The sequence below is a fragment of the Palaemon carinicauda genome, chromosome 33 (genome assembly GCF_036898095.1).
Source record: "Palaemon carinicauda isolate YSFRI2023 chromosome 33, ASM3689809v2, whole genome shotgun sequence".
Lineage (NCBI taxonomy): Eukaryota > Metazoa > Arthropoda > Malacostraca > Decapoda > Palaemonidae > Palaemon > Palaemon carinicauda.
In genome coordinates, this window is record NC_090757.1 from 51,811,300 (window position 1) to 51,838,584 (window position 27,285).

The following is a 27,285-nucleotide window of genomic DNA, read 5'->3' on the forward strand; positions in this document are numbered from 1 at the left end:
CAGGATACTTTTACAGGAGAGGGGGTTCCCAGCCCCCTCGTCCCGTCCCTTTTAGTCGCCTCTTACGACACGCAGGGATAACGTTGGCGCTATTCTAATTTTTATATGCCCCCGCGGCATAGATAAATAGATATACAGTATATATAATATATATATATATATATATATATATATACATATATATATATATATATATATATATATATATATATATATATGTGTGTGTGTGTGTGTGTGTGTGTGTGTGTCTAAAACGTATTCTATGCGAATGATGTAGATGCTTTCAAAGACAAAGACAAATATAGCATCCTGCTTTTTCAACTAGGGTTGTAGCTTAGCAAGTAATAATAATAATAATAATAATAATAATAATAATAATAATAATAATAATAATAATAATAATAATAATAATAATATATAATAATAATAATCATTATTATTATTATTGTTATTATTATTATTATTATTATTATTATTATTATTATTATTATTATTATTATTATTATTATTATTATTATTATGCTTCGGTTCGAAAACTTTATCCGACCTTATATCAGATCCTGTGAGTTTCTCGGTGTTTAATATTTTAACGTTTTTAAGGCGCATAAGTTTAATGGATAAAATTAAAATTTAGGTTTATAGTAGAACTCAACGTTGATTTATTTTCATCATCTAGATTTGATATTATACGTTATATTATTCCTTCCCAAATTTATACTGGCCAGCCCTGTCAGAGTCGAATTTGATGATGAATATAATAATAATAATAATAATAATAATAATAATAATAATGATGATGATAATAATAATAATAATAATAATAATATACTTGAGAAGTCTTCCTGATTTTGTCATTCACCTGACTGATGAATTTTTCAAGTCTGCTGGCTGATTGCAGCGCTCTAGAGAAGAGAATTATCCGGAAAATAGAAAAATTGGATAAGAAAATAAATTTTGCCGATGCAGCTATTACTTTCAACTCAACTTGCCTAAAAGAGGGTCTCCTACCGCAATAATAATAATAATAATAATAATAATAATAATAATAATAATAATAATAATAATAATAATAATAATAATAATAATAATAATAATAATAATAATAGGAGAAGGAGAGTTTATTTATGTCAGGGAAACCCAGAAAGGTAGCAGGATGTGTGCAAAAGATTCAAATCGATTTGAATTTTTTATGGAATCCATTAAGTCCGGTATGAAATGAATGATCGCTAAAGCAACTCTCCTGCGTAGATAGGTTTATAACATATACGAAATAAAGAGTTTAAGCTATTGAGATGAACACCTTGTAACTTTTGCATGGTTAAACAAGACTGTATCATTCAGAACTGCTGGGTGGCAGAAGAGGAAGATCCAATAAATGACGTGGGTAGATGGAATTAAAGATAGATTGGAAATTATTATTATTATTATTATTAATTGCTAAGATACAACCCTAGTTTGAAAAGCAGAATGCTATAAGCCCAGGGGCTCCAACATGGAAAATAACCCAGTGAGGAAAGGAAACATGGAAAAATAAAATATTTCAAGAACAGTAACAACATTAAAATAAATATCTCCTATATAAACTATGAAAACTTTAACAAACCAAGAGGAAGGGGAACAAGACAGAACAGCGTGCCCGAGTGTACCCTCAAGCAAGAGAACTCTAACCCAAGATAGTGGAAGACCATGGTACTGAGGCTATAGTACTACCCAAGACTAGAGAACAATGGTTTGATTTTGGAGTGTCCTTCTCCTAGAAGAGACTTTGATGAAAGCTCAAGAATGTATACAGCATAAGGATACGTAGCACAATGTATGTAATGGAGCTTGTTAATGAGCCTTTTGTGCACGCGTATGAAGTAACTAATGTTTTCATCCATGATTCAATAGGTTAAGGATGCATGTGGCAGTAACCATGTGTTATTTTTTCTGGAGTCATCCTGTGTTAGGTTTTATATATATATATATATATATATATATATATATATATATATATATATATATATATATATATATATATATCAATTCCTCCCACGCCTATGACGCTGAGGGCCTCGGCTAGATTTCACTAATCGTCTCTATCTTGAGCTTTTAAATCAATGCTTCTCCATTCATCATCTCCTATTTCACGCTTCATAGTCCTCAACCATGTAGGCCTGGGTCTTCCAAGTCTTCTAGTGCCTTCTGGAGCCCAATTAAATGTTTGGTGAACTAATCTCTCTTGGGGAGTGCGAAGAGCATGACCAAATCATCTCCATCTACCCCTCACCATACTCATCTGCATATGGCCCTCGAGCAATCTCTCTTATAGTTTCATTTTTACTCCTGTCCTGCCATTTCACTCCCAAAATTCTTCTGATGGCTTTGTTCTCAAATCTACAAAATATGTTGGATACAGTTTCATTGTCATACCACGACTCATGTCCATACAGTACCACCGACCTCAGTAAACTGATATAATAGATCGTAAAGAGTTGTTGTTAATGGGCACCATAGTTAGTAAAAGAATGTGATATCTGGTGTTCCTCAGGGTAGTGTTCTTGGCCCATTACTTTTCATACTATATACACGACATGTGGTTTGGCATAGAAAACAAGCTTGTTGCATATGCAGATGATGCTACACTCTTTGCATCAATTCCATATCCTGAATGTAGATCTGGGGTTGCTGAATCCCTTAATGGAGATCTAGCTAGAATTAGCGCATGTTGCAAATTATGGGGTATGAAGTTGAATCATAACAAAACTCAAAGCATGATTGTAAGTAGGCCAAGAACAGTGGCTCCTCAACATCCAGATCTCAGCATTGATAATGTTTCTTTAACTGTGTAGGACTCTTAAAATTTTATGTGTGATTCTCGACAGCAAATTTACTTTTGAGAAACACGTTAGGACCACCGGAGTCTTTTTCAATTGCACAAAAAAATGGCTTATTGAGGAAGACTTTTAAGATTTTTGGTGATCAATCTATTCTGAAGAAGTGTTTTAATTCTATCATTTTACCTTGTTTTGAGTATTGTTCTCCTGTCTGGTGTTCAGCTGCTGATTCTCATCTTAATCTGTTAGACAGGAACTTACAGTCTATTAAATTTCTTATTCCTGATCTACAGTAGATATTAATCTCTAGCACCTTCGTCCAATTAGTTCGTTATGCATGTTGCATAAGATTTGTCATAATTCTGATCATCCTTTAAATTTAGATCTTCCAGGACAGTTCCATCCTGTTCGTAATACTAGGCATGCTGTTAGCTCTAATGGTTGGGCCTTCTCCATCATGAGGCTCAATATTACACACTATTCTGGAAGTTTTATTCCAGCTGTGACCAAGTTGTGGAATGATCTTCCTAGTCGGGTAGTTGAATCGGTAGAACTTCAAAAGTTTAAACTTGCAGCAAATGTTTTTGTGTTGAACAGGCTGACATAAGTCTTTTTATAGTTTATATATGAAATATCTGTTTTGATGTTGTTACTGATTTTGAAATATTTTATTCTAATTGTTCATTATTTCTCATATCGTTTATTTATTTCCTTATTTCCTTTCTTTGTTGGGCTATTTTTTTCCCCTTGTTGGAGCCCTTTGGCGTATAATATCTTGCTTTTCCTATTAGGGTTGTAGCTCATAATAATAATAATAATAATAATAATAATAATAATAATAATAATAATAATAATAAAGCCTGATTTTTATATGTAATTTTAGGCAATCTTATTTCCAAATTTTACTTAACCTTGCCATTGTCTGATTTGCTTTTTTTTCAATCTTTCCTTAAATTCCAATTCTAAAGACCCTTTATTAGAGATCATAGTCCCTAAGTATTATGAATGATTCTCTTCATTAATCCCTTCTCATTCAAATGATTATATATATATATATATATATATATATATATATATATATATATATATATATATATATATATATATATATAAGTGTGTGTACAAAATAGATTCAGGCTATGATGACTATTGGGGTACGAATGTCAGTCCAGTGCCATATTTAGAATTGGTCTACATGTAAAAAGTCTCATATCCATATAAGATATAAACTTCGTAATACCCTAAATGAATAACAACTGTTATTAGATTTTTTCTTAATCGCATCACCAAAAAATTTACCTTACATAAAATTATTTGGATGCGCACTTGTTAACGGTAATGTACCCTCTATGATGAATAAAATTGTTGCGCTAACACGTGTGCATCTTCCAAAAAGATAAGTTGTTAACGTTATGGCTCTTGCTGCTATGTTAGCTGCCTGACAGGGCTACCCGGTGACCAAATGGCTATTTCATTCATCCTGTCAAGTTACTATTGTATTCGTTTTATCACCTACATTATGCACCATAGATTTTATCATTCTGACAGTCTTATTTCATTCTTTATTATTTCAGTTTAGAATAAACCGTCAATTAAAGAGACTTTTCATGTTGGTAGCATTGTGGCACTTTCTTGGTGATCTGGCACCGAGTGGGCATCAAACGATATGACAGCTGAAAACAGTTCTTGTTGAAATTTATCAAGCTAGTTCCGTATGCGTTCGACTTGATAAGTTAGAATGGCCTATGACTGGTGTTTTCGGAAAAAAAATAATAGTCATTTGTAGTTTTCATAATATGCTACTTTTTAATCATATCTAATATGACATTATGTGAGAGAAATGTGTGATTAACGAGGAATTAGAAGTGAAAATGCATAGAAATGTACGAGTACGTTAAGTTGAAGTTACACTTATACAATCGAACACATATTTTTCATCTGTTAAACGGGAAGTCAGTTAAAGAACGTTGCCTCCAGAGGTTCTTGTTTACATAGGATGTGAGGGGAGGGACAACGGACAAGCAACGGAGTCGAAAATGGCTCTGTCATCTAGTTTTACGTGTGCCATATACTTTCTAATTTTACTATTAAGTGAACTGAACGTCCAAGGAGCTATAAATCAAAATGTACTGAAAGAACCGACAATAACAGTAGTGCTGTTGGCTCGAAACAAGGAGCACACCCTCCCCTACTTCTTGACGTTGTTCGAGAGATTGGAGTACCCGAAAAATCGAATGTCCCTTTTTATTCGTTCCGACCATAATCAGGACAAAACCGTCGACATATTAGAGGAATGGCTGTCCAGCAATAAGCACCGCTACCACTCTGTCAATGCCGTTTTAGACAGGAGTACACCGAAGCTATACCCGTCTGAGGTCAAGCCTACCCAGTGGGGCGATGACAGATTCGATCATCTTATCAGCCTGAAGGAGGAGGCTTTAGCCATTGCTCGTAATACTTGGTCAGATTACATATGGTTCCTAGATGTTGATGTCTTCCTTACGAAAAGTAATATTCTCTACCTCATGATAGGTGAGGATAAGGCCATCATTGCACCCATGCTGAATTCGTTAGCTACCTATAGTAACTTCTGGGGAGGCATGACCGAGGATTATTGGTACACTCGGACTGATGATTACATCCCAATCTTAGATCGGAAACAGACTGGTTGTTACTCTGTGCCGATGGTCCATTCCTGCGTGCTCGTAGACCTCAAGTTAGTTGCGTCGGACAATCTCACGTTTTCACCAAAGAACTTGAGCGCATACGACGGCCCCCACGATGATATAATTACTTTTGCCATATCTGCAAACTTAGCGGGACTAGAAATGCACGTGATTAATTATGAGAAATACGGATTCATACCCCCTCCACTGGGTGAGAATCAGAATCTAATTATCGATCATAAACAACTACAAAGTTTGAAACTGGAAGTACTCGTCGATCTCCCCCCATTGCCAGTCTCGTCACAGTTGTCAAAGTATGTACCGGCATTACCCAAGAAGAACAAGGCTCATTTTGATGAAATTTATCTCATTAGTTTAGCAAGGAGACCAGAGAGACGCGAGAGAATGCTCCTCAGCTTCGACGAGTTGGCTCTGAATGTCAAGGTCTTTGATGCCGTTGATGGCAAAAAACTTAATGAAACTTATCTCAAAGAATTGGGGGTAAAGCAGATGGACAACTACAAGGACCCTTGGTCCCAGAGGGACATGACGTACGGAGAAATTGGATGTTTTTTGAGCCATTACTACATCTGGGTAGACATTGTGAATAATGGACATAAAAAGGTATTACAGTATAGCTTATTTCAGTAAATCTTTTTATAATGAAATGTAAATTGAAATAGATTTGTTAAAATAACAAAATATAACATAAAACATCTCTGCATTGAGGATCCTTAAAATGCATGTCAGAATTAGGAAATAATTATAGTTAAAAGACTTTTATTAATAGAATATGTTTCTGGAGAAAAAACAATGCATCATTTCTAAAAGTCAACTTCATTGTTGTGGGGATACATCTTAAACTAACTAATGATGGGCCCTACTGACTGAGGAGGCCCATTGTCCTCTAATCTTGCATTAAAGATTACATCCCAATTTAGTCTAGAGTGGTAATTTTGATATTCCCATCTTTTGCCATTTACTATGGGAGAATATTAATATAACTTTATTTGAATTTCAAAGATGCACGTTAGTGTTAAATTCCAGAAAATTTAAGGCTAAAATTGGATGTAATTACACTAATAATGTAATGGACCAGTGGTTAGTATGATATAGCCTATATTGAGTGTACTGCCTGTCTTTTGTATAACAATTTTCAATTCCTTCCTGTTGTATCTAATGTATAGCAATGAATTTGTTTCCTAACTCCTTTACTTCCATGTCTTGTTGTGGCAATTATGATATGTTGAGCAGTTGGGTTGCCATTTTTTTTTTGTCAAAGCCTATTTACATGTTCTTTGTCATGGAAGGGTTAGCTTAATGGTCATATGTTGGATCAGGTTAGGCTACCGGTGATAGCCTTATAAACTAGATTGAAAATAATTCCACAACAAAATTGGAGAAACCAGTAAAAATATAATTTAAGATACCAAATAGGACTTATTTGAATGTATAAAGGTATAGTAAGATATTAGTTTATCAGGTCAGAGAAATAATTTTATCATGAGATGAATTGAGTAACTCCTCTTGAAAGGTGGAGGGGGGAAGAAAAGACACTCTCACGTGAAGGAGGTCCAAAAATTTAATTGTGATTTTTTGTACTGTAGGATGATGCTTTTATTTTAGGGTATGGATAAATTTCTAAAGGAAAAGATATTGCTATTCTTATGAGATAAACTTAGCTTACCATCAGGAATATTGTTATTACCAAAGTTCTTAAAATTTGTGGTATAAGAAACTTAATTTGGAAATGGTGCGATTTATAAAGTGCAGTACTTTAGTAGTGTTGCATGCTCATTACTGTACGTATTTGAAAAAAATTTAATGTCAATCATCAAATCTCTATTGCTAGTTGTACATGTACATGGTTTTTCCCCAACAGGTTCTGCTATTTGAGGATGATATACGATTTGAGCCATTTTTCTTGGAGAAGATGAAGCATCTAATAGCAGAAGCTAATGACTTGGTCGAATGGGATTTGATTTACCTTGGACGTAAGAAACTGAAAAGTTCAGATGAACCTTGGGTAGGTGGTAAAGTATATCCTATATTTTATGTTAAATTGTTATATGTTTATGGACAACAGGCACATGAAAGATTTACGGTAATACACTTTATAGTATAAAAGAAAAGAAGAGCCAATTAAATGAATAGCTTTTTGTTGGGTAGAATTTCACCCTTTCAGGAAATTTTGCCTAGTCCTCATCATTTTGACCTTATTCAACTAATCAATTAGATTAACTACAAAATAATTTGTTCATACGAGTATGCAAACCTTTTGTCCTCTAAAATAGGAGGTATGTTTTTATGGATCGGGAAAGGGCCATTGAATTTGAGCTGGAACGTTCCTTTGTGGATGTCGTTGCACTCATGAGTGCAAAGGACTAGGGGAGGTGACCTTTGCTCCATCTTCGGGGAGAACATAGGTCACTAATTGACACTTTGGTGCCCCTCAAGAGTCGAGGCCTTCCCTGGCTAGTTTGACCATGGATTGAATTGAGACCTCTTTTGCTTTTAGCTGGTCAAACAAGATTTTGTACCCCCCACTCTTGTATGCATCAGAGCTTAATATATCATCATCTCTTTAGGTTGACTTGTCAATGTGCACACAGACGGGGAAACTCTGCTTGGAGGGATTCTAGGCAGAAGGCTTATCCTTCTTGGTCTCTGAGTCATCAGTCATGAAATCATCTGCCATGGCCACCCTCCAAGCTGTTTTTTTTTTTGCTTGACCAGTTGTTAGCTACAGGGATGTACTTCACCAAGTCAACGTGGTTATCAACCAGGAGTCTTTTGGGATGTACAAGTGTATGTTGCTGTCTGATGAGAAGGCAGTGACCTTCCTGGCACACCATGTAGTAAACCAGTGGGCTAACTGAACTTTGAAAAGGAGTGATGACATGGGCTCAAAAAGAAAAAAAAGAAAAGCTGACTCAGAAGTAGTTCTTACTCTGAAAAATTTAATGGTGCGGGTGGCTATGTCTGTACGTCTCTCCTTCTGAGGATTCACATGCAGGTGGCGATGAAGTGGAGAACTGCTTCGCAAGACTCCCTGATTCAGCACATAGTCTCCTTCAAAGGGATCTGTAGCCAAACCCTTGGGTTCTGCCATGCCTACAAGATCAGGTGCTTAGAAGGCCCCCGGGGCTGTTCCCAAACCCTGATGAGGACCTCCTGCAACTTGTTCCAGAAAGGAGTCTATGCATGCACAGCCCGTATGAGCCACCCAACCAGGTCTTTACAGTAGGGGGGCAGAGAGAAGTGAGGGAGAGGGAAATGCTGATGCCAGCATTCCCTCTCTCCTGCTGTTGAGAGTAGGGGGATGCTTTCATGTCATTGGCCAATATGGCAGAGATACAGGTTAGAAGAGATGGAACAAAATATGCTTGAGTTATTTAAGACATGCTTCTTGCTTCTACAGTCAATTCTTCTGCCTGAAGTCAGAGAGGGAGACCTCATGATTTCGATGGACCTGAAGGACACTTACTGTCAAGTACCCGTACATTAGTCTTCTTGAAAGACCTCCACTTCTCCATCTACCAGTTCAAGATTCTGTGCTTTGGACTGAGCAATGTTCCTTGGATAGTCACCTTGGTAGCTGCTTGGTCCCACTCACATTCTTAAGGCTCTTATATTTACCCCATTCGAGCCTTTGAAAAAGTCAGCCTTAGCAATGACAAAGAGAGTTGGCAGTTGCATGGTCTCTCTTACTTAGTCACCCAGGCCGAGCGGTAGAAAGAGGTCTCCTTTAGTTTTGTGAGATACTTTGTGACCAAAATCAAGAACCTGTCAGTGCACAACCCCAGGTTTGAGACCTTCTCCATCCCCTCTCTATATGTGTAACGTCAGGTGGTCATTGAGATATGCTTTTGCGTCCCATGAGGGCTCTGCAGTTCTATCTAAAGAGGACGCAACACCTCAGGCCTGCAAGTCAGTGACTCTTCGTTAGCAGTGGTGGACTAAGATACAAAATGGTCTAGGTGCCAATCTTTCAGTTGACCAGGTATTAAGAGGTTGCTTTTGGAAATACCAGACCACCTTCATTGGAGTATACCCATAAGTATCTTATCTTGACACCTTTATGTTTGGTACTGTGGTGGCTACTCAAGTTGTTCTGTAGCCAGTCCAGTTCACACATAGGTCCGGAAGAATCTTGTCTATGGTAATATATAGATCTAAGTCTGGAATGAAAGGTAGAATGACTGGCTCTTTTCCTTCATTTTTCTGTTCCCTCTCTTGGGGGCGAACCGGTTGAGTGTGTTGATAAGCTACACTTATAAGCTCCATTCTTTAGATCTAAAGAATTATCTCGCTCATCCTCCCTAACGCTGGGAAGGATTGTGGAATTATACTACTGTAACCTGGGGATCATCATATGTCAGTTATATTATTCTGGACTGCTATCCTCTTTGGTAAGGGATCCCTTCTTTAAATATGTACCAGTCTTCTTGAACAGACCAGGCTCTATCAACCTATTCATCCTTATGATAGACATGTTAAAGGTTACTGAAGTCATCTTCTTTACTCCTGTATGGAACTAGACGGAGGAACAGCCTTTTTGAAGACGTTTGCTATTTAAAGGGTTCTGGTTTGTAAAGCTAGGAAAAATACGAATTATTTTTAGATTTGTTATATCCAGGTCTGAAAATCTAACCCTCTATTAAGAGTCACCTCCCTTGCAAGATCCTCTTCAGATCCATTAGTTTTTATTGATGCATATTACAGAGACTTAGTGACCAAAGGAAACAGGTTAAAAGTGTTAAACTGCTGAAACACTGCAAAGCAGCTTAAGCCTTTCCTACATTGTGCAACATCATGCCAATTGCCAGCACTACCCTCCATGGTACATCATGGATAAAAGCTAAATTACTTTACATAGCTTCAATTTTACACATAGAATAAAGAAGTGTTATACAGTATGTATCAATCAAGATGTGTCTTCTATTCTAAGAAGTGACATACTGTACTGTATGTGTCAGGCAAGATTAGCTTTCTAATTGCTAGTTGTTCCGTAACCGAAATACAAACCACGCTATTTACAAAGGGTTATTACTTTTAGCGTAGCTGAAATGGCGAGCCATTAGAATTTAACGAGGGTGTATTACCCCCCGCGCTAGTTAGCGGGGGGGTAGGGGAGTGGTAGCTAGCTACCCCTCCTCCCCCTCACACACAGGTGAATACTCACTTTCACTTTTGGCTCGGACTGTGACAGACGTCTCTGTCTTGGTCCTCGCTTGGCAGCCATTGTCTGTTTTGTCTTTACTTAATCGCTTACTTTTCTTTTACTCAATATATATGTAAACATGTTTTCATGTTTGTATATATATTTGAGTATAGAAATAAGTAAGTTTCCTTTTCAGATGTGTGTGTGTAGTGTACGATATCTACGTGGAGGCCTCGGCAGTTAGGCCACCACGGCCTAATTTTATGGGTTGCGATCGAGTTTGACTTCGGTCTTTCTCTCTCTCTCTCTCTTGAGGTCGTTCACCCTTTTACTATGTTTTACTACGCCCTTGTAGCTTCCTTCCCGTGTGGGTGGGGTTGCTACGCCGTATATTTTGTCTCAATTAGTTTATGAATCTAATTGTAGTTGTTAATTTTTCAGCTTGTAGAACGATTCCTTTCGGGGTTTTCGTTTTTTCTTTAGTGTTCATTCATTTTTAAATTACATAATTACATAGTTACATAATTATAATTGTTATAATTCTGTTTTGGTTACAGCTCTCCTTCCACGAGTGTAAGTGGTTGTGAGGGCACGTGCCTGTTGTGTAATTCTTGTTCCTTTCCCTCGGGATTCCTCTTCGGAGCCTTCCCGGGGGAATGAATGTGTACTAATATTATTTGTTTTATTTTTTTACAGTTACCGATCTAGTTCGTTTCTGTAATATAGCAACGGTGTGAGCTGTCTGGTTGAGTCCTGGGGATTCGGCTGTTGCTGCCTCCCCCCTTGTATTGTCGTCAGGGGCGTGTCTCCTTCTACTGGTAGTACTCCCGTGTCGACGGACAGCTCTCCAGTTCATTTTAGAACAGTCAGGAGGCTTGCCTCCTTGGGCGGATAACTTTCCTTCCGAGGGAAGTTTTTTCCTGTCCAGGCTTGAGCTTTTCCTCTTTTGGGGGTTCTTCTCTTGCCTTTTTTTCGTGCGACTATGCTCTTGGTGCTGAGCGGTCGCACCTGCAGTTTCGCTCAAGGGGCTGGGCAACTGCAGGAGCTCCTCTTCGGAGGATTGCCCCTTTTAGGTCACTGGCTGACCAGTCTCTTCCACGAAGTGTTTCTCTTTCGTTCGCGAGAGAGTACACTCATAGAGACTCCTCTTCGGAGGTTTCTTCTGTTGCTGTTGCTGTTGGCCTCCCTCGCCGTAAGGCCCTCCGTCCGCCTCGTCGTAAGGGCCTCTCATCTCCCTATAAGGGTGCTTGAGGCGCCTTTTTGAATCTCCGTTTGCAGCCTACAACTTCTTTTTTTCTCGATCTTCCGTCTTGGTGCAGATGGACAGCAGTCTAATCTCGTCTTCCGACGGGCAACGGTCTTCCCGACGGACAACGGTCTTCCCGACGGACAGCGGTCTTCCGACGGACATCAGTCTTCCGACGGACATCAGTCTCCCGGCGGACAACGATCCCTTCGGGGCAAAGGGTTGCCCCCACGGGGGTTCTTCCCTTGCGTGTCAGGGTTTCCCTGCGCGCCCTTCTGTTCGTCAGCGCTCTCCTGTTCGTCAGCGCTTTCAAGATGATCTTCCCTGCGGTTCCTGTTACGTGCCCTGTGCGCCCACGTTCGCCCTCGCGATCTAGAACTTCGGTTCAGGTCGGGGTCAAGGACTCTTCTTCTTTGCGCAGGCTTCCACGCGTAGCCTTCTGCTCGTCAGCGATCATCAGCTCGTCAGCGATCATCAGCTCGTCAGCGATCATCAGCTCGCCAGCGATCGTCAGCGATCTCCGGATCGCCCACGTGTGTTACAGCTGGCACGCCAACGTTCTCCAACACTTCTGAAGGAACATGGTTCGCCAGCTACTAGCTCAACTGCGGATGCTGATCGCCATCGCGCGACCCTCAACTGCGGATGCTGATCGCCATCGCGCGACCCTCAATTGCGGATGCTGATCGCCATCGCGCGACCCTCAACTGCGGATGCTGATCGCCATCGCGCGACCCTCAACTGCGGATGCTGATCGCCATCGCGCGACCCTCAACTGCAGATGCTGATCGCCATCGCGCGACCCTCAACTGCGGATGCTGATCGCCATCGCGCGACCCTCAACTGCAGATGCTGATCGCCATCGCGCGACCCTCAACTGCGGATGCTGATCGCCATCGCGCGACCCTCAACTGCGGATGCTGATCGCCATCGCGCGACCCTCAACTGCGGATCCTCATCGCACAACCCTGAACGATCGCCCTCTGGCGGATGCTGATCACCATCGCACCCTTTCACGCGATCATTCACCTGCGCATGCTGCTCGCCATCGCACAACCCTGAACGATTGCCCGCTTACGCATGCTGCTCCTCATCGCACAACCCTGAACGATCGCCCTCTTGCGGATGCTGATCACCATCGCACCCTTTCACGCGATCATTCACCTGCGCATGCTGCTCGCCATCGCACAACCCTGAACGATTGCCCGCTTACGCATGCTGCTCCTCATCGCACAACCCTGAACGATCGCCCTCTGGCGGATGCTGATCACCATCGCACCCTTTCACGCGATCATTCACCTGCGCATGCTGCTCGCCATCGCACAACCCTGCACGATTGCCCGCTTACGCATGCTGCTCCTCATCGCACAACCCTGAACGCTCGCCCTCTTGCGGATGCTGATCACCATCGCACCCTATCACGCGATCATTCACCTACACATGCTGCTCGCCATCGCTTACCGCCAGCGATCTTCTTCACCTACGCGGCAGCACGATCCCTCGCCGTCACGCCCATTCGCCCGCGCGATCGCTCGCCTGCGCGCCCGCGCGATCGCTCGCCTGCGCGCCCGCGCGATCGCTCGCCTGCGCGCCCTCACGACCGCTCGCCTGCGCGCCCGCGCGACCACTCGCCTGTGCGCCCGCGCGACCACTCGCCTGTGCGCCCGCGCGACCGTTCGCCCTCGCGCGACCATAGTTCGCGGCGAATTCCACAGCCGGTGGTAGCAGCAGGGACGCGTGCTCCTAGGCGGCACTCGGGATCACCTCCATCCAAGCACAGGTTGGTAGTGCAGGACGAAGACAGGTCAGTACAGCATTCTTCCCACCTTCTTTTCAGGCAGGAACCGTCGTGTCCTCTCCAAAGGATCGCCCGATCCCTTTCACCTTAGCGAGGATTTCGGACTCTGTGTCCTTGGAGCAGCAGACATGGTTTGATCCGCTGGCACGGGCGTTAATGAGGTTTATGAAACCAGCACTCACCGGCCAGGGTAACAAACCAGCGGCTGTCTCTCCTACGCTGAAGAGAAAGAGAGGAGTGGACTTCGTGGTGACTTCCCCCAGGGCGAAGTTGGTTCCCAAGAGGTCGGTCTCGAGGGTCCCCTCTCCTGCACGAGTACTCTCTCCTTCTCCCGCCCTGGAAGGATTTTTGGCGGGGGGGCTTTCCGTTGAAGATTTCTCCATCGGACAAGGGGTGACTGCTTACCTCTTCCTCTGGGAGCTTACCAGGTTCTTTCCCTCCTCGGTTACGGCCCGAGGTTTGGTTCAAGGAAGCTACAGGAAGATCAAGGGTACTTTCCTCCTCTCGAGCTCAGGCACCTTGGCCTCCGTCGTTAAGTATCTACTTGCGGACAAGCTCGATGTTGTACCATCTGGACGCACTGACTGAAGGCTTCCTTCGGGTGTCTCATCTGTGGAGGTCAACGACCTCAGACACCCTTCCATCCTTGAGAAGAGTTTTGTCTTTGCCCAAGGACAGAGACTTAAACATCTGTGCGGAGTAAATCGACTTCCGGTTTCACTCCTCCAAGGCGCTTTCTTCCAGACTCTGCAGGGCTCCAGCTCCCTTTTCTTTCAACCACATCGGCCTAAGTTATCGGCTACGACAACTGGGACAAGGTGTCCAATTGCAGTTTCCTCCTGTCAGGAACAGATGGCACGGGAGACTCCCCCGGGGGGGCATAGTCCTAAAAGGAGTTCACGAACTCTAGGATTGCAGGTTTTTTCGCTGGGAGGATGCTTAAGGTTACTCATCCGAATGACAGCTTCCCGATGCCCATTCCCGCACAATCTCTGTGAGTAGCCAAGGATATCGCGCCTGCCGTCTCTGTCAGCGAATTCAGTGTCTCTGAACCTCTATGCCATAGCATCAGCAGAGTTGCCCGGTTGGGCAGAATGATCCATACCTTAGGCGAAGGTCTCCCTTAGGATCATCGACGGCTTCACCCCCGGCCCCCTCAGTCGATCCTTTCTTGTAAGGAAGGATCTGAGAGGGGATGTCCATAGTCGACCTCTCAGCCCTGATCAAGTTTGTCGAACAAACTTCGGCCAGCGTAGACCAGCAGAATCGATCAGACTGGTAACGAGGCGACAGGACTCCTTTAACCCTGGATCGGAAGGACGGGTACTTTCAGTTTCCATTCCATCCATCTTCCAGGGTGCTCGTCGAATTCAGCCTAAACTGCAAGTATTCCTGCTTATGATGCAGTGTGGCTATCCCGCCGTGGCATAGCAGGTTTGTTTCCCCAGAGAACTCTCCCTGCCTTCCTCTTGGCCGCTCAGGTGCAGACTTCCGCCTCCTCTGCTGTTTGGAGGGCTGGTCAACTCCGGTAGGCTCGGGTTTCGACCTTCTTCAGCGCCGGGAAAAGCTTCCGAATGCTGACCATGAGTGTGGGCTCATGGTATTTTGCTTGGAGCCTTCTCTTCCTCTGCCTCAACATCTGGAGTATCTGGCCATGATATTGAGTCAACCGCCTTACCACGTTGGAAACCCCGCTTCTCGTCCGTCCAGCGAGGTTAAGCAACGTCGGTACTTGGATGGGTGACCACCTGGGGACGCCAGATTCTGTTACCACATCCTCCGAGCCTTCCTTTCGGTTCACCGTGGCAAGACTGAGGAGAGTCGCAGTACCTGTTCTCAGTCAAGCAGAGTTTTCAGCCCTACCTTGGAACGTTTCCTAGTTCTTCTTTCCTCATTGACCCGTTTATAGTCCGAACGGTCGCCTCAGGATAAGTTCCATGTGGGGCGATCCAAGTTCCGGTGGCTTCAGGCAATGTTTAACCGGACTCCCTGGCCCTATGGGACCAGCGGAACTATTAAACCTGCAATGGGTGTTGACCTATGGAGCCTCTTGATGGTAGTGGATATTCTCGTCCTTTCCCCACATTCTTGATGCGGTTCTCGGACTCGTCAAAGGAAAGGGGGGGGGGGCATGTTCCGGTCCAGGCCTATGGTCAAGACCTGAAGGATACCTCTCCATCATTCAGGCAGGCTTAAGGGCCTTAGTCTGGCCCCTCTTCAGATCCTACCGCTCCTGCCAAGTCGCCCCGTTGCGTGTCGACTTCATGCTAACCAGCAGGGGACGCATTTTCACACCTTCACATCTTGCAGTAGAGATATCGGGATGATTGAGATTCTCTCAATTCCACCATCGGCTCTCTCATTCCAGACAGGGGAATGTTTCTCTCAGACTATCCGAGCAGAGCCTCATAGAGAGAGTGTACCTAGGGGTCTTTGACCTTGGGTAACCAGCAAGTGCTGGTCTGGGGGACCTGATCGCGACAGCTTGGAACCTCAAGCTTCCGCTAGTTTTCCCCCCAGTCTCAGACCCCGAGACTCTGGCAAGATGCATTCCGGTGATGGTGGGACAACTTCGACGCCTGCGTCTTCCCTCCTTTTTGTCTGCGGACAATGGGTCTCAACAAAACCAGGTTGTCTGTCAACCTTTCAATGGGAGAGCTCCACTGGGACTATGTGCAGAACGGTTTCTGGACCCTCTGCTTCCCCTGACGGAACTCCCGGGAGAGCTTCTCCCACGGCGCAGACTACTCAAGCAACCACACTGCGACATCTCTCCCGAACCGGGGCGTCGCTTCGGCTTCATGCCTGGAGACACTACGCTTCCTCCTCTAGAAGAGACAACCCGCTACAGTCGCGGTACGGAGGTCGCGACATCTGCGATAGTCATCCACAGGGGTCTCCCAGGCAAAGTGAAGAGTCTAAGGTGGTTGGTGCCGTGGGAGATATACCTCTTCCCGTGAGGCCTCTTCTCCAGCAATAACGGTCTTATTGCCTTTCGGCGGGAGGAAACTCCTTTCCGCTCTTGGCAATGAAGCCTGTCGCTCAGCCTTTCCCTGACCTTCAGGCTTAAAGGAATAACTTTTTCCTGCCCGCTGGATCTATCCTCGCTCATGCGAAGCTACGATCGTCCCTGCCCTAGTCGGAGGAAGACCTCCAACTTGGAGCATGGCTCGGACTTTTAGTCCTTTAAGAGATCTCAAGACCCTTTTACGACAGGCCTCGGATTGTATTCCGCCCTGGGTCTTCTGCTCACTCTGGCCACGGCCAGTGTGTAAGCAATCTTCTTGGTCTCTTACTACTCCCCCCCTTTCTAAGGAAGAGGGGAAGGCAACATTCAGGCTCGCTCCTGAGTTGTTGGCTAGACTCAGAATCTGAGGGTCCCGACCCTTCGGTCCGATTCATTCAAGATTTTGAGTCTCCATTCTGTGTCTGATGTCCCAAGACCTTCTCTTTCTTGCCAGTACAGGAATCGAGAGGTTAGCGCTGGGAACAGCTGCAGTTTGGCCTCAGTTGCAGTCGATTTGGGAACACAAGGAGGACATGGGGGAAGAGTCACCAGTATACCTCTTCAGCCCGGACTCAAGGACATTCATCTCGACCTGTCTTCAGACCCTCCCCCGTCACGTCGCCCTACAGCACGATGTTGGATACATCGCAACGTCCCTCGCCTTCGAGTAATACTACTCTGTGATGCAGGTGCTACAAGCTGGAGTCTGGAAGCGTCTGATGACCTTCGCAGCCCGCTTCCTGCAGGGCGTGACCCACAGGAGTCTCGATACGTTTTCTATCGCTCTGTGGTGGCTACACAACAGCTGGTCTAACCTCAGGCTCCTTTTTGGACAGGTAGCAGAAGGTTGAGGGCATTGTTATCAGGTTTTAGTCTGCATGAACGAAAGAAGTATGTCTGGCCCTTACTTCTTTCTTCATCATCCCCTCTACGGGGAAGCAGCATCCTGGTCTCTGCATAGCTGACCTCGAACCTCTGCAGGTAAACCATGCTTCCTTGTGTTCCGAGTATTGAGTCAATACTGTCGCGTCCCCCATACCCTGACGAGGTGGTATTGGGAACGTCTTAACCCAGAGTTCCTTCTGGAACTCCAGGTCAACTGCCTAAGACGGGTCACACTTCTTCCTTCACACACAAGCTTACGTAGGCCACATGGTTCCTTGCGGTGCAAGGAACTTGTGAGGTGCAGGGACTCCTTTTCTCGAGTGCGACTCACTCGGATTCTGAGTCCCCGGGTAAAGCCAAAGCCAGTATGGCTGGGGACTTTCCACCCTTCCTAAGGGATAAGTCACCCTTTGTAAATAGCGTGGTTTGTATTTCGGTTACGGAACAAATGACAAATTCGAAGATAATTTGTATTTTTCCTAACCATACAAACCTTAGCTATTTACACATATTTGCCCGCCAGCCCTGTCCCCCAAGACAAGTCCTACCTCTAAGTGAAAGTGAGTATTCACCTGTGTGTGAGGGGGAGGAGGGGTAGCTAGCTACCACTCCCCTACCCCCCCGCTAACTAGCGCGGGGGGTAATACACCCTCGTTAAATTCTAATGGCTCGCCATTTCAGCTACGCTAAAAGTAATAACCCTTTGTAAATAGCTAAGGTTTGTATGGTTAGGAAAAATACAAATTATCTTCGAATTTGTCATTTTTTGATGAACTCTTAGTAGTGTGTATGGTTAGCAAGCAACAAGAAATAAGTGTAGTTAGTAAATTTCAATTATATGAAGATTATTTTATTACATTTTAATGTTATAAAATTTATCACATTTTTCAAGGTATAAGATTTATATTGTTGCATGAAATTGTCCAAGAAATTCCATGGATTGTCAGGAAAGTAGTAGGATATACATTTTCTCAACTGTCAATGTAATTAGTTTTAAAAATTACTATAAACTTCACATTTTTCAATATTTAACTTAGCCGGTGATTATATAGCTGCAACTCTGTTGCTCGACAGACAACTCTACGGTAAAAACTCGCCAGCGATCGCTACACAGGTTGCGGGTGTGCCCAACAGCGCCATCTGTCGACCAGATACCCAGTTCTCAATGTAAACAAAGACTCAATTTTCTCTCTGTCGAGGTGTCGACAAGACGTACTTACTCGCTGTTGCTAAACTGGAGTTTTTTCACATCTAATTGGTGAAGTACTTTATTCTAGTTTTGAGCTTTCGCTGTGCAGGGTTTCTCTTCACACAAATCCTTGAACTCTTTTTGATAACGGATTCTTTGTTGATGACTTTTTGATAGTTTTTTGAATTTCCCTTTGACCAATTCAAAATGGCTGACCCTTCACAAGTCCCCAAATTTAGGAAGTGCAATGCTAGGGACTGTTCAAGGCGTCTTCCGAAGGCTTCTATCGACCCTCACACTGTTTGTTCCAATTGTCGGGATAAAACCTGTCAATTGGAAGATCGGTGTGAGGAGTGCGTTGGCCTTTCGGAATTCGATTTTATCGAATTTCAAAAGTATACACGTAGGCTAGAGAGAGATAGAGTTAGGAGAAGTTCTTCTCGTTCTATTGATATATCCTCTCCTCATGCCCCACAACCTATTCCTTCCCCTGTAGTGGTTGCTCCTAACCCCCCTCCTGGCACTCAGGAACCTTCGATGGCTGATATGATGCGTGCCATCCAGGCTCTGGGTGAGAGAGTTGAGTCACTTGCTAGTGACCGTAATCAGCTCATGGCGGATGTGAAGGAGCTTAAGTGCAAAAGTGCAGTGGGAAGTGCTAAAGTGCCGAGTGATAGTGTTGTGGATAGTGTTGCGCTTGAGGGTTCGTCTGTTCGTGCCTGTCGTCCTCCTAGTCCGGGACCTCTTGCAAGCTCCCAAGTCCAGGGGAGAAGCAATGTCGTACGACAAATGGGTTCGAGAGGCTTTAATCAGCGAACAGACGTTCCCTCCGTGGTATCGGGCATATCTACCCAAGATCGCTCCTACCTAACTAAGACGAGAGAGCCCATTTATACCTCGTCTTCGGAAGGTGTTTCTCGCAAGAAACCCTGGACCAAGGTCTCACGACCGTTAAAACGCAAGTCGGTCCCTTCAGCGCAAGTCCAACGGCCCGGTTGTAGCCACTGGGTCAGTTCGGACTCGCTGCCGTCATCCGATGACTGCTCACCGCCTAAGAGAGGCAAAGCGGTACCGCTTCAGACAGTAACACCGTCTGTCGCCGCACCTGCTCCCGTAGACCCTAAGTGGTCTCTACTGCAAGACATGCAGTCTAAACTGACGTCTCTAATGCAGGACTTTCGTGCGGAGAAGGTTGCTGCCGCACCAGCTAGTGCAGTACCTAGCCTACAACCTTCCACACGATCGGTTGTGCGTCCTGTGGACGCTGAGGTAACCTTCTCACGCACACCAGTTGAGAGAGTTCCTCCACCCATGCGTTCCAGTGTGATCTGCCAGCCGCATGTTGACGTTAAGCGACGCACGGAGGTTGCCGTTGACGTTCGGGAGGTTCAACAACCGTCAGAGCTGCTTTCTTTTGACGCGGTGCGTCAACCTCCGCAACCCAGTGTGGTTTCCACTGAGCACCCACATCAGTCCAGACAGTCTGGAGTAGACGCTGTGCGTCCCCGCGCTGCCATGGTTGTTGCCAGCTCACAGACTGGGCAGCAGTTCCATGACGTTGCGTCCGGCTCAGTCACGCATGCACCCGTGCGACCGGACTCAGCGAACCAGCCGTTACCCACTCCGTTGCCGTTTCCTCATCAGTTATCGGATGAGGGACTTTCTGATGATGATGTTGCTGCACACATAGATGAACCACAATCAGATTTGGACGAGCCTAAGTCTACTCAACCCTCTTTGGACTTTAGGAAAGTTTTGGCCATTTTCAAAGAGATGTTTCTGGACCAGTTTGTTTCTGTGGCTCCCCGTTCTCCTCCGTCAGAGTTTGTGTTAGGCATGCCGTCTACCACTCCTGCCTTTACTAGACTCGTCCTCGCACGCTCGTCCAAGAGAGCTTTGCGGGTGATAGGAGAATGGTTGCAGTCCAAGAAGAGTTTAGGGAAGACAGCCTTTACGTTTCCCCCTGCTAGACTCTCTTCTAGATCGAGCGTCTGGTATGCCACGGGAGAAGTTCTCGGCTTGGGAGTTCCTGCCTCTGCCCAGGGCGTCTTCTCAAGCCTTGTAGACTCTCCCCGCCGCCTTGCCATGAGACGCTCAAAGATATGTTGGTCATCTTCGGACCTGGACCACCTTTTGAAAGGTATCTTTAGGGCCTTCGAAGTTTTTAACTTCTTAGACTGGTGTCTAGGAGCCCTAAGCAGAAAGATCTCTCCGACAGAGAAAGAGACTTCCTTGCTCATTATGTCCTGCATGGACAAGGCCGTACGTGATGGGTCTAATGAGCTTGCTGCATCATTTGTGTCCGGAGTCCTTAAAAAGCGTGAAAACCTATGCTCATTCCTTTCAGCTGGAGTTACACCGTGCCAGAGATCCGAGCTTCTTTTTGCTCCTCTTTCCAAGTGCCTTTTTCCAGAAGACCTGATTAAGGAAATAGCCGCTTCATTGATACAGAAGGACACTCACGATCTTTTTGCGTCCTCCGCTCGCAAAGCTACCCCTTTGCCTACCTTGTCAGCTAGACCAAGGATGGACACTCCAGCGTCCCGTTTTATTCCGCCCTTTCGTGGCAGAGCCTCCAGCAGAGGAGGTGCTCGTGCCGAAGGGAAACGAGGAAAGAAGAAAGGAACCAAGTCCTTTAAGGGCAGAGTCTGACTGCCAGCTTCTTCAGACAGCAGTGGGAGCCAGACTCAAGAACTTCTGGCAGACCTGGGAAAAGAGAGGCGCAGATGCACAATCTGTGAAGTTGCTCAGAGAGGGGTACAAGATCCCTTTTGTACGGAAACCCCCTCTAGCAACGTCTCCCATCGATCTCTCCCCCAGGTACAGAGAGGAAGACAAGAGACGAGCCTTGAAACGGGAAGTGTCTCTTTTACTAGAGAAGGGAGCGGTGGTCAAAGTCTCGGACCTTCAAACTCCGGGATTCTACAACCGACTCTTCTTGGTGTCAAAGAAGACAGGAGGGTGGAGGCCGGTGCTAGACGTCAGTGCTCTGAATGTCTTTGTCACAAAGCAGACGTTCTCCATGGAGACCACAAAGTCAGTCTTAGCAGCGGTCAGAAGGGAAGACTGGATGGTCTCTTTAGACCTAAGGGACGCCTACTTCCACGTCCCCATCCACCCGGACTCCCAACCTTTTCTGAGATTCGTTTTCGAAAAGGTTGTCTACCAGTTTCAAGCCCTGTGCTTTGGCCTAAGCACAGCTCCTCTTGTGTTTACGAGGCTGATGAGGAATGTAGCCAAATTCCTTCATTTAGCGGACATCCGAGCCTCCCTCTATTTGGACGACTGGCTTCTCAGAGCTTCTTCCAGTCGTCGCTGTCTGAAGGATCTAAAGTGGACTCTAGATCTGACCAAGGAATTGGGTCTCCTTGTCAATATGGAAAAGTCACAACTGGTCCCATCCCAAACTATTGTGTATTTAGGGATGGAGATTCACAGTCTAGCTTTTCGGGCTTTTCCGTCGGCCCCCAGAATAAGCCAAGCCCAGTTATGCATCCAGAACATGCTGAAGAAGGAACAATGTTCAGTCAGGAAGTGGATGAGTCTGATAGGGACGCTATCATCCCTGGAACAATTTGTGTCATTAGGAAGACTACACCTCCGTCCTCTTCAATACCATCTAGCATTTCACTGGAAAAAGGACAAGACGCTAGAAGCGGTCTCGATCCCCATTTCCGAGAAGATGAAGTCTTGCCTGACTTGGTGGAAGGACAGTATCAACCTAAGAGAGGGTCTTCCCCTGGCTGTTCAGACTCCCAACCACGTTCTCTTCTCGGACGTAGGCTGGGGCGCGACATTAGACGGTCGGGAATGTTCGGGACTATGGAACTCGAGTCAAAGGATAATGCATATCAACTGCAAGGAGCTACTGGCAGTACATCTGGCCTTGAAAAGCTTCAGGTCTCTCCTTCGAGGCAAAGTGGTGGAAGTGAACTCGGACAACACCACTGCCTTGGCGTACAGTGAACCCTCGCTACTTCGCGGTTCGACCATCGCGGATTCACCACTTCGCGGATTTTTTCCATAACCCATATATGTACAGTAATATATATATATATATATATATATATATATATATATATATATATATATATATATATATGTATGCATGTATTTATGTATATATGTAGGTATGTATATGTGTATACATATAAATATATACAGTATATATATACACACACACACACACACATATATATATATATATATAATATATATATATATATATATACATATATATATATATATATATATATATATATATATATACTGTATATATATATCTAAAGTAGGAAGATGTGATGTAGTTCTAAGGGAAAAGTATGTGAAATATGTCTGGGTAATAAGCAAAGCTCTACCTCCAGTTTGTTTCTTCATTATGATCAGAGATACAGTAAATGTAAACAAAACATTGGTTGCCATTTTTTATCGTGCTTTTTAGCGTGTTTAGGAAATGCATGTTATAAAATCACCTTTAATATTTGTGCCTGTTTTAGTTTAGGGTACTGTAGTACATGCATTAAGTGTTCTGTACATTAAAGGGTAGTTTGTTAACAGAACTACGTACAAGGGAAGGTTTTAAAAGTCTGAATATACATGTTGAATAAATAGGTAAATATGGTGTCACTACTTCGCGGATTTTCACCTATCGCGGCCGCGACTGGAACCTATCTACCGCGATAAACGAGGGTTCACTGTACATCTCCAAGCAAGGAGGGACCCACTCACTGACGTTGTACGAGATCGCAAGGGACCTGCTCATCTGGTCAAAAGGTCAAAACATATCACTAGTAACGAGGTTCATCCAAGGCAACTTGAATGTCATGGCAGATTGTCTCAGTCGGAAGGGGCAAGTAATTCCAACGGAATGGACCCTCCACAAGGATGTATGCAAGAGACTTTGGGCCACTTGGGGCCAACCAACCATAGATCTCTTTGCAACCTCGATGACCAAGAGGCTCCCAATATATTGCTCACCAATCCCGGACCCAGCAGCAATACATATAGATACCTTTCTCCTAGATTGGTCGCATCTAGATCTATACGCATTCCCACCGTTCAAGATTGTCAACAAGGTACTGCAGAAGTTCGCCTCTCACGAAGGGACAAGGTTGACGCTAGTTGCTCCCCTCTGGCCCGCGAGAGAATGGTTCACCGAGGTACTTCGATGGCTAGTAGACGTTCCCAGAAGTCTTCCTCTAAGGGTGGACCTTCTACATCAGCCACACGTAAAGAAGGTACACCAAAGCCTCCACGCTCTTCGTCTGACTGCCTTCAGACTATCGAAAGACTCTCGAGAGCTAGAGGCTTTTCGAAGGAGGCAGCCAGTGCGATTGCTAGAGCAAGGAGAACATCCACCCTTAGAGTCTACCAATCGAAGTGGGAAGTCTTCCGAAACTGGTGCAAGTCAGTATCTGTATCCTCGACCAGTACCTCTGTAGCTCAAATAGCTGACTTTCTCTTATACCTGAGAAAAAAAACGATCACTTTCAGCTCCCACTATCAAGGGCTACAGAAGCATGTTGGCATCGGTCTTCCGGCATAGAGGCTTAGATCTTTCCAACAATAAAGATCTACAGGACCTCCTTAAGTCTTTTGAGACCACGAAGGAGCGTCGTTTGGTTACACCTGGTTGGAATTTAGATGTGGTACTAAGATTCCTCATGTCAGACAGGTTTGAGCTGCTACAATCAGCCTCCCTGAAAGATCTCACCTTAAAGACACTTTTCCTGGTATGCTTAGCCACAGCTAAAAGAGTCAGTGAGATTCATGCCTTCAGCAAGAACATCGGATTTTCGTCAGAAAAAGCTACATGTTCACTACAACTTGGTTTTCTAGCCAAAAATGAGCTGCCTTCTCGACCTTGGCCGAAATCGTTCGATATTCCCAGCTTATCGAATATGGTAGGCAATGAACTAGAAAGAGTCTTATGCCCTGTGAGAGCTCTCAAGTTCTATTTAAAACGAACTAAACCTTTACGAGGCCTATCTGAAGCTTTATGGTGTTCAGTTAAGAAACCATCTTTGCCTATGTCAAAGAATGCTTTATCCTATTTTATCAGACTGTTAATACGAGAAGCTCATTCCCATATGAGTGAGGAAGACCAAGCATTGCTGAAGGTAAGGACACACGAAGTTAGAGCTGTCGCAACTTCCGTGGCCTTTAAGCAAAATAGATCTCTGCGAAGTATAATGGACGCAACCTATTGGAGAAGCAAGTCAGTGTTTGCGTCTTTTTATCTAAAGGATGTCCAGTCTCTTTACGAGGACTGCTACACACTGGGACCATTCGTAGCAGCGAGTGCAGTAGTGGGTGAGGGCTCAACCACTACAATTCCCTAATTCCATACCCTTTTAATCTTTCTCTTGAAATGTTTTTATTGTTGTTTTTTGGGTTGTCCGGAAGGCTAAGAAGCCTTTCGCATCCTGGTTGATTTGGCGGGTGGTCAAAGTCATTTCTTGAGAGCGCCTAGATTAGGGGTTTTGATGAGGTCCTGTTGTATGGGTTGCAACCCTTGATACTTCAGATCCTAGGGGTCGATCAGCATCCTAAGAGGATCGCGAGGCTCCGTAAGGAAGACGTACTTTAAAGGCAGAGTAATTGTTCAAGTCGACTTCCTTACCAGGTACCTATTTATTTTGTTTTTGTTATTTTGATAACTTCTAAAATGAAATAAAAACTCTTAGCTCATAAAAGTGTAAACATATTTTGCTGGTCTCTACCCACCCCCCTGGGTGTGAATCAGCTATATAATCACCGGCTAAGTTAAATATTCAAAAATGTTATTTTGATTATAAAATAAATTTTTGAATATACTTACCCGGTGATTATAAATTAAATGACCCTCCCTTCCTCCCCAATAGAGACGCAGTGGGACGAGGAGAAAATTGAGTCTTTGTTTACATTGAGAACTGGGTATCAGGTCGACAGATGGCGCTGTTGGGCACACCCGCAACCTGTGTGGCGATCGCTGGCGAGTTTTTACCGTAGAGTTGTCTGTCGAGCAACAGAGTTGCAGCTATATAATCACCGGGTAAGTATATTCAAAAATTTATTTTATAATCAAAATAACATTTTTAAATATTAAACTTAGCCGGTGAATATATAATAGCTGACGTCTCCGACGGCTCGACAGATTCCAAAAACTCGCGAGCGATCGCCGTGAAGGTTGCGGGTGTGACCACCAGCGCCGACTATCGGCCAGATACCGCATATACTTGTCAACATCTCCAGTTCTTCTCTGTCGGTCTTGTCGACAAGTTGGTTCCGCTCGCTTTATGACCTCGAGTTTTCTACCGAATTGGTGAAGTACAGTACTTGGTTTTGGTTTTATTGCTTTCGCCGTGTTGGATTATTCAATACTATCTTCAAAAGAAATGCTTTTGAAAGGAGAGGAAAAGTGTTTTGCCCTTGCTTTTTTTTTTTTTTTTTTTTTTTTTTTTAATCTCTGGTTTTTCCATAGAGAAAAGATGGCCGACCCTTCCCTCAGTGTACGGAATTGTGTTTAAGGCTTTTAGTAATTATTTTATCACTTTATAAATTATTGTTGATATTTATAGATTTTCCTCTATATATTTTATATCTCACCCGCCTTTATTAGGCCTCTTCGATTAGCTTTCCATTTATACTAAACATCAAGATAAATTTTATGTTTTGTTTATATGCGGCCTGTACCTATTCCTTGTAGGCGGTCCTGACTTGGAAAACGAAGTTAAACAACGTTGAGCCCATTCAACTTTTATTTTTGTTAAGTTTAAATCAATTGCTCTGTAAGAGTTATGAGATGAATATTTTTTAGAAAATATTTTAAGAAATATATTCTTTGAATAGTCTTCGTGCTGTTTTTTCAAAGATGAACTAACGTTTGGTTTATTTATGCTACGCAGTTTGCGCTCTATCGTTACGATAGAGAAAGAGAGAATCACGGTTTCACTTTGCAGAAAGAGTAAATCGATTTTGACGTTTTGTTCATTCTTCTTTCAAACTGAAGTGTTTTAGATACTAATTTAAAGGAACTTGTTAATTTTCAATTTCTTAGTCCTTTCAGTTTTTTCCTTTGGTCAATTAACCTGTTATTGACGAAGGGTGAGTGGGCCATTTCTCTTGTGTGTGACAAGAGAGAGAGAGAGAGACGGAGAGAGAGAGAGAAAGAGAGAACGATCTTTATTCTCGTCCCAAGTCTCTGTACAAGGAGTTTGGGAGCGAGTAATGTTGTTCTCGATTCAGTTTTTTACTCTCGTCCCAAGTCTCTGTACGGGGAGAGAGAATAAAACGTTTTAGTTTTTATTCTCATCCCAAGGCACTGTACGGTGAGAGATTGAAAACGTAGTCCTTAGTGAACTAGTGTTTAGTCTCCTCCCCAGTCACTGATCTTTTTAACTTTATATATTTCCGTTTTATTCGATATATATGTATATGTTTATTGATTTTTGCATGTGTGTTTCATTTTGTAATAATGTGCTTACATTATACGACTCATTTCGCAATTCTAACCTTTTGATATAAGGGAGAATT

The 27,285-nt window shown here is 43.9% G+C and overlaps 1 protein-coding gene across 2 annotated transcripts in view; it reads left to right on the forward strand.

Moving 5' to 3' along the window:
- Positions 1 to 4,786: 4,786 nt before the first annotated feature.
- Positions 4,787 to 27,285, forward strand: part of LOC137625950 (glycosyltransferase 25 family member) — a 103,090-nt gene continuing 80,591 nt past the window's right edge. For both annotated transcript variants that reach the window (XM_068357009.1, XM_068357010.1), the window contains exons 1-2: positions 4,787 to 6,106; positions 7,365 to 7,508. In XM_068357009.1, coding sequence (XP_068213110.1) covers positions 4,853 to 6,106; positions 7,365 to 7,508 — 1,398 coding nt within the window. In that variant the 5' untranslated portion in view covers positions 4,787 to 4,852. The remainder of the gene's footprint in view (positions 6,107 to 7,364; positions 7,509 to 27,285) is intronic.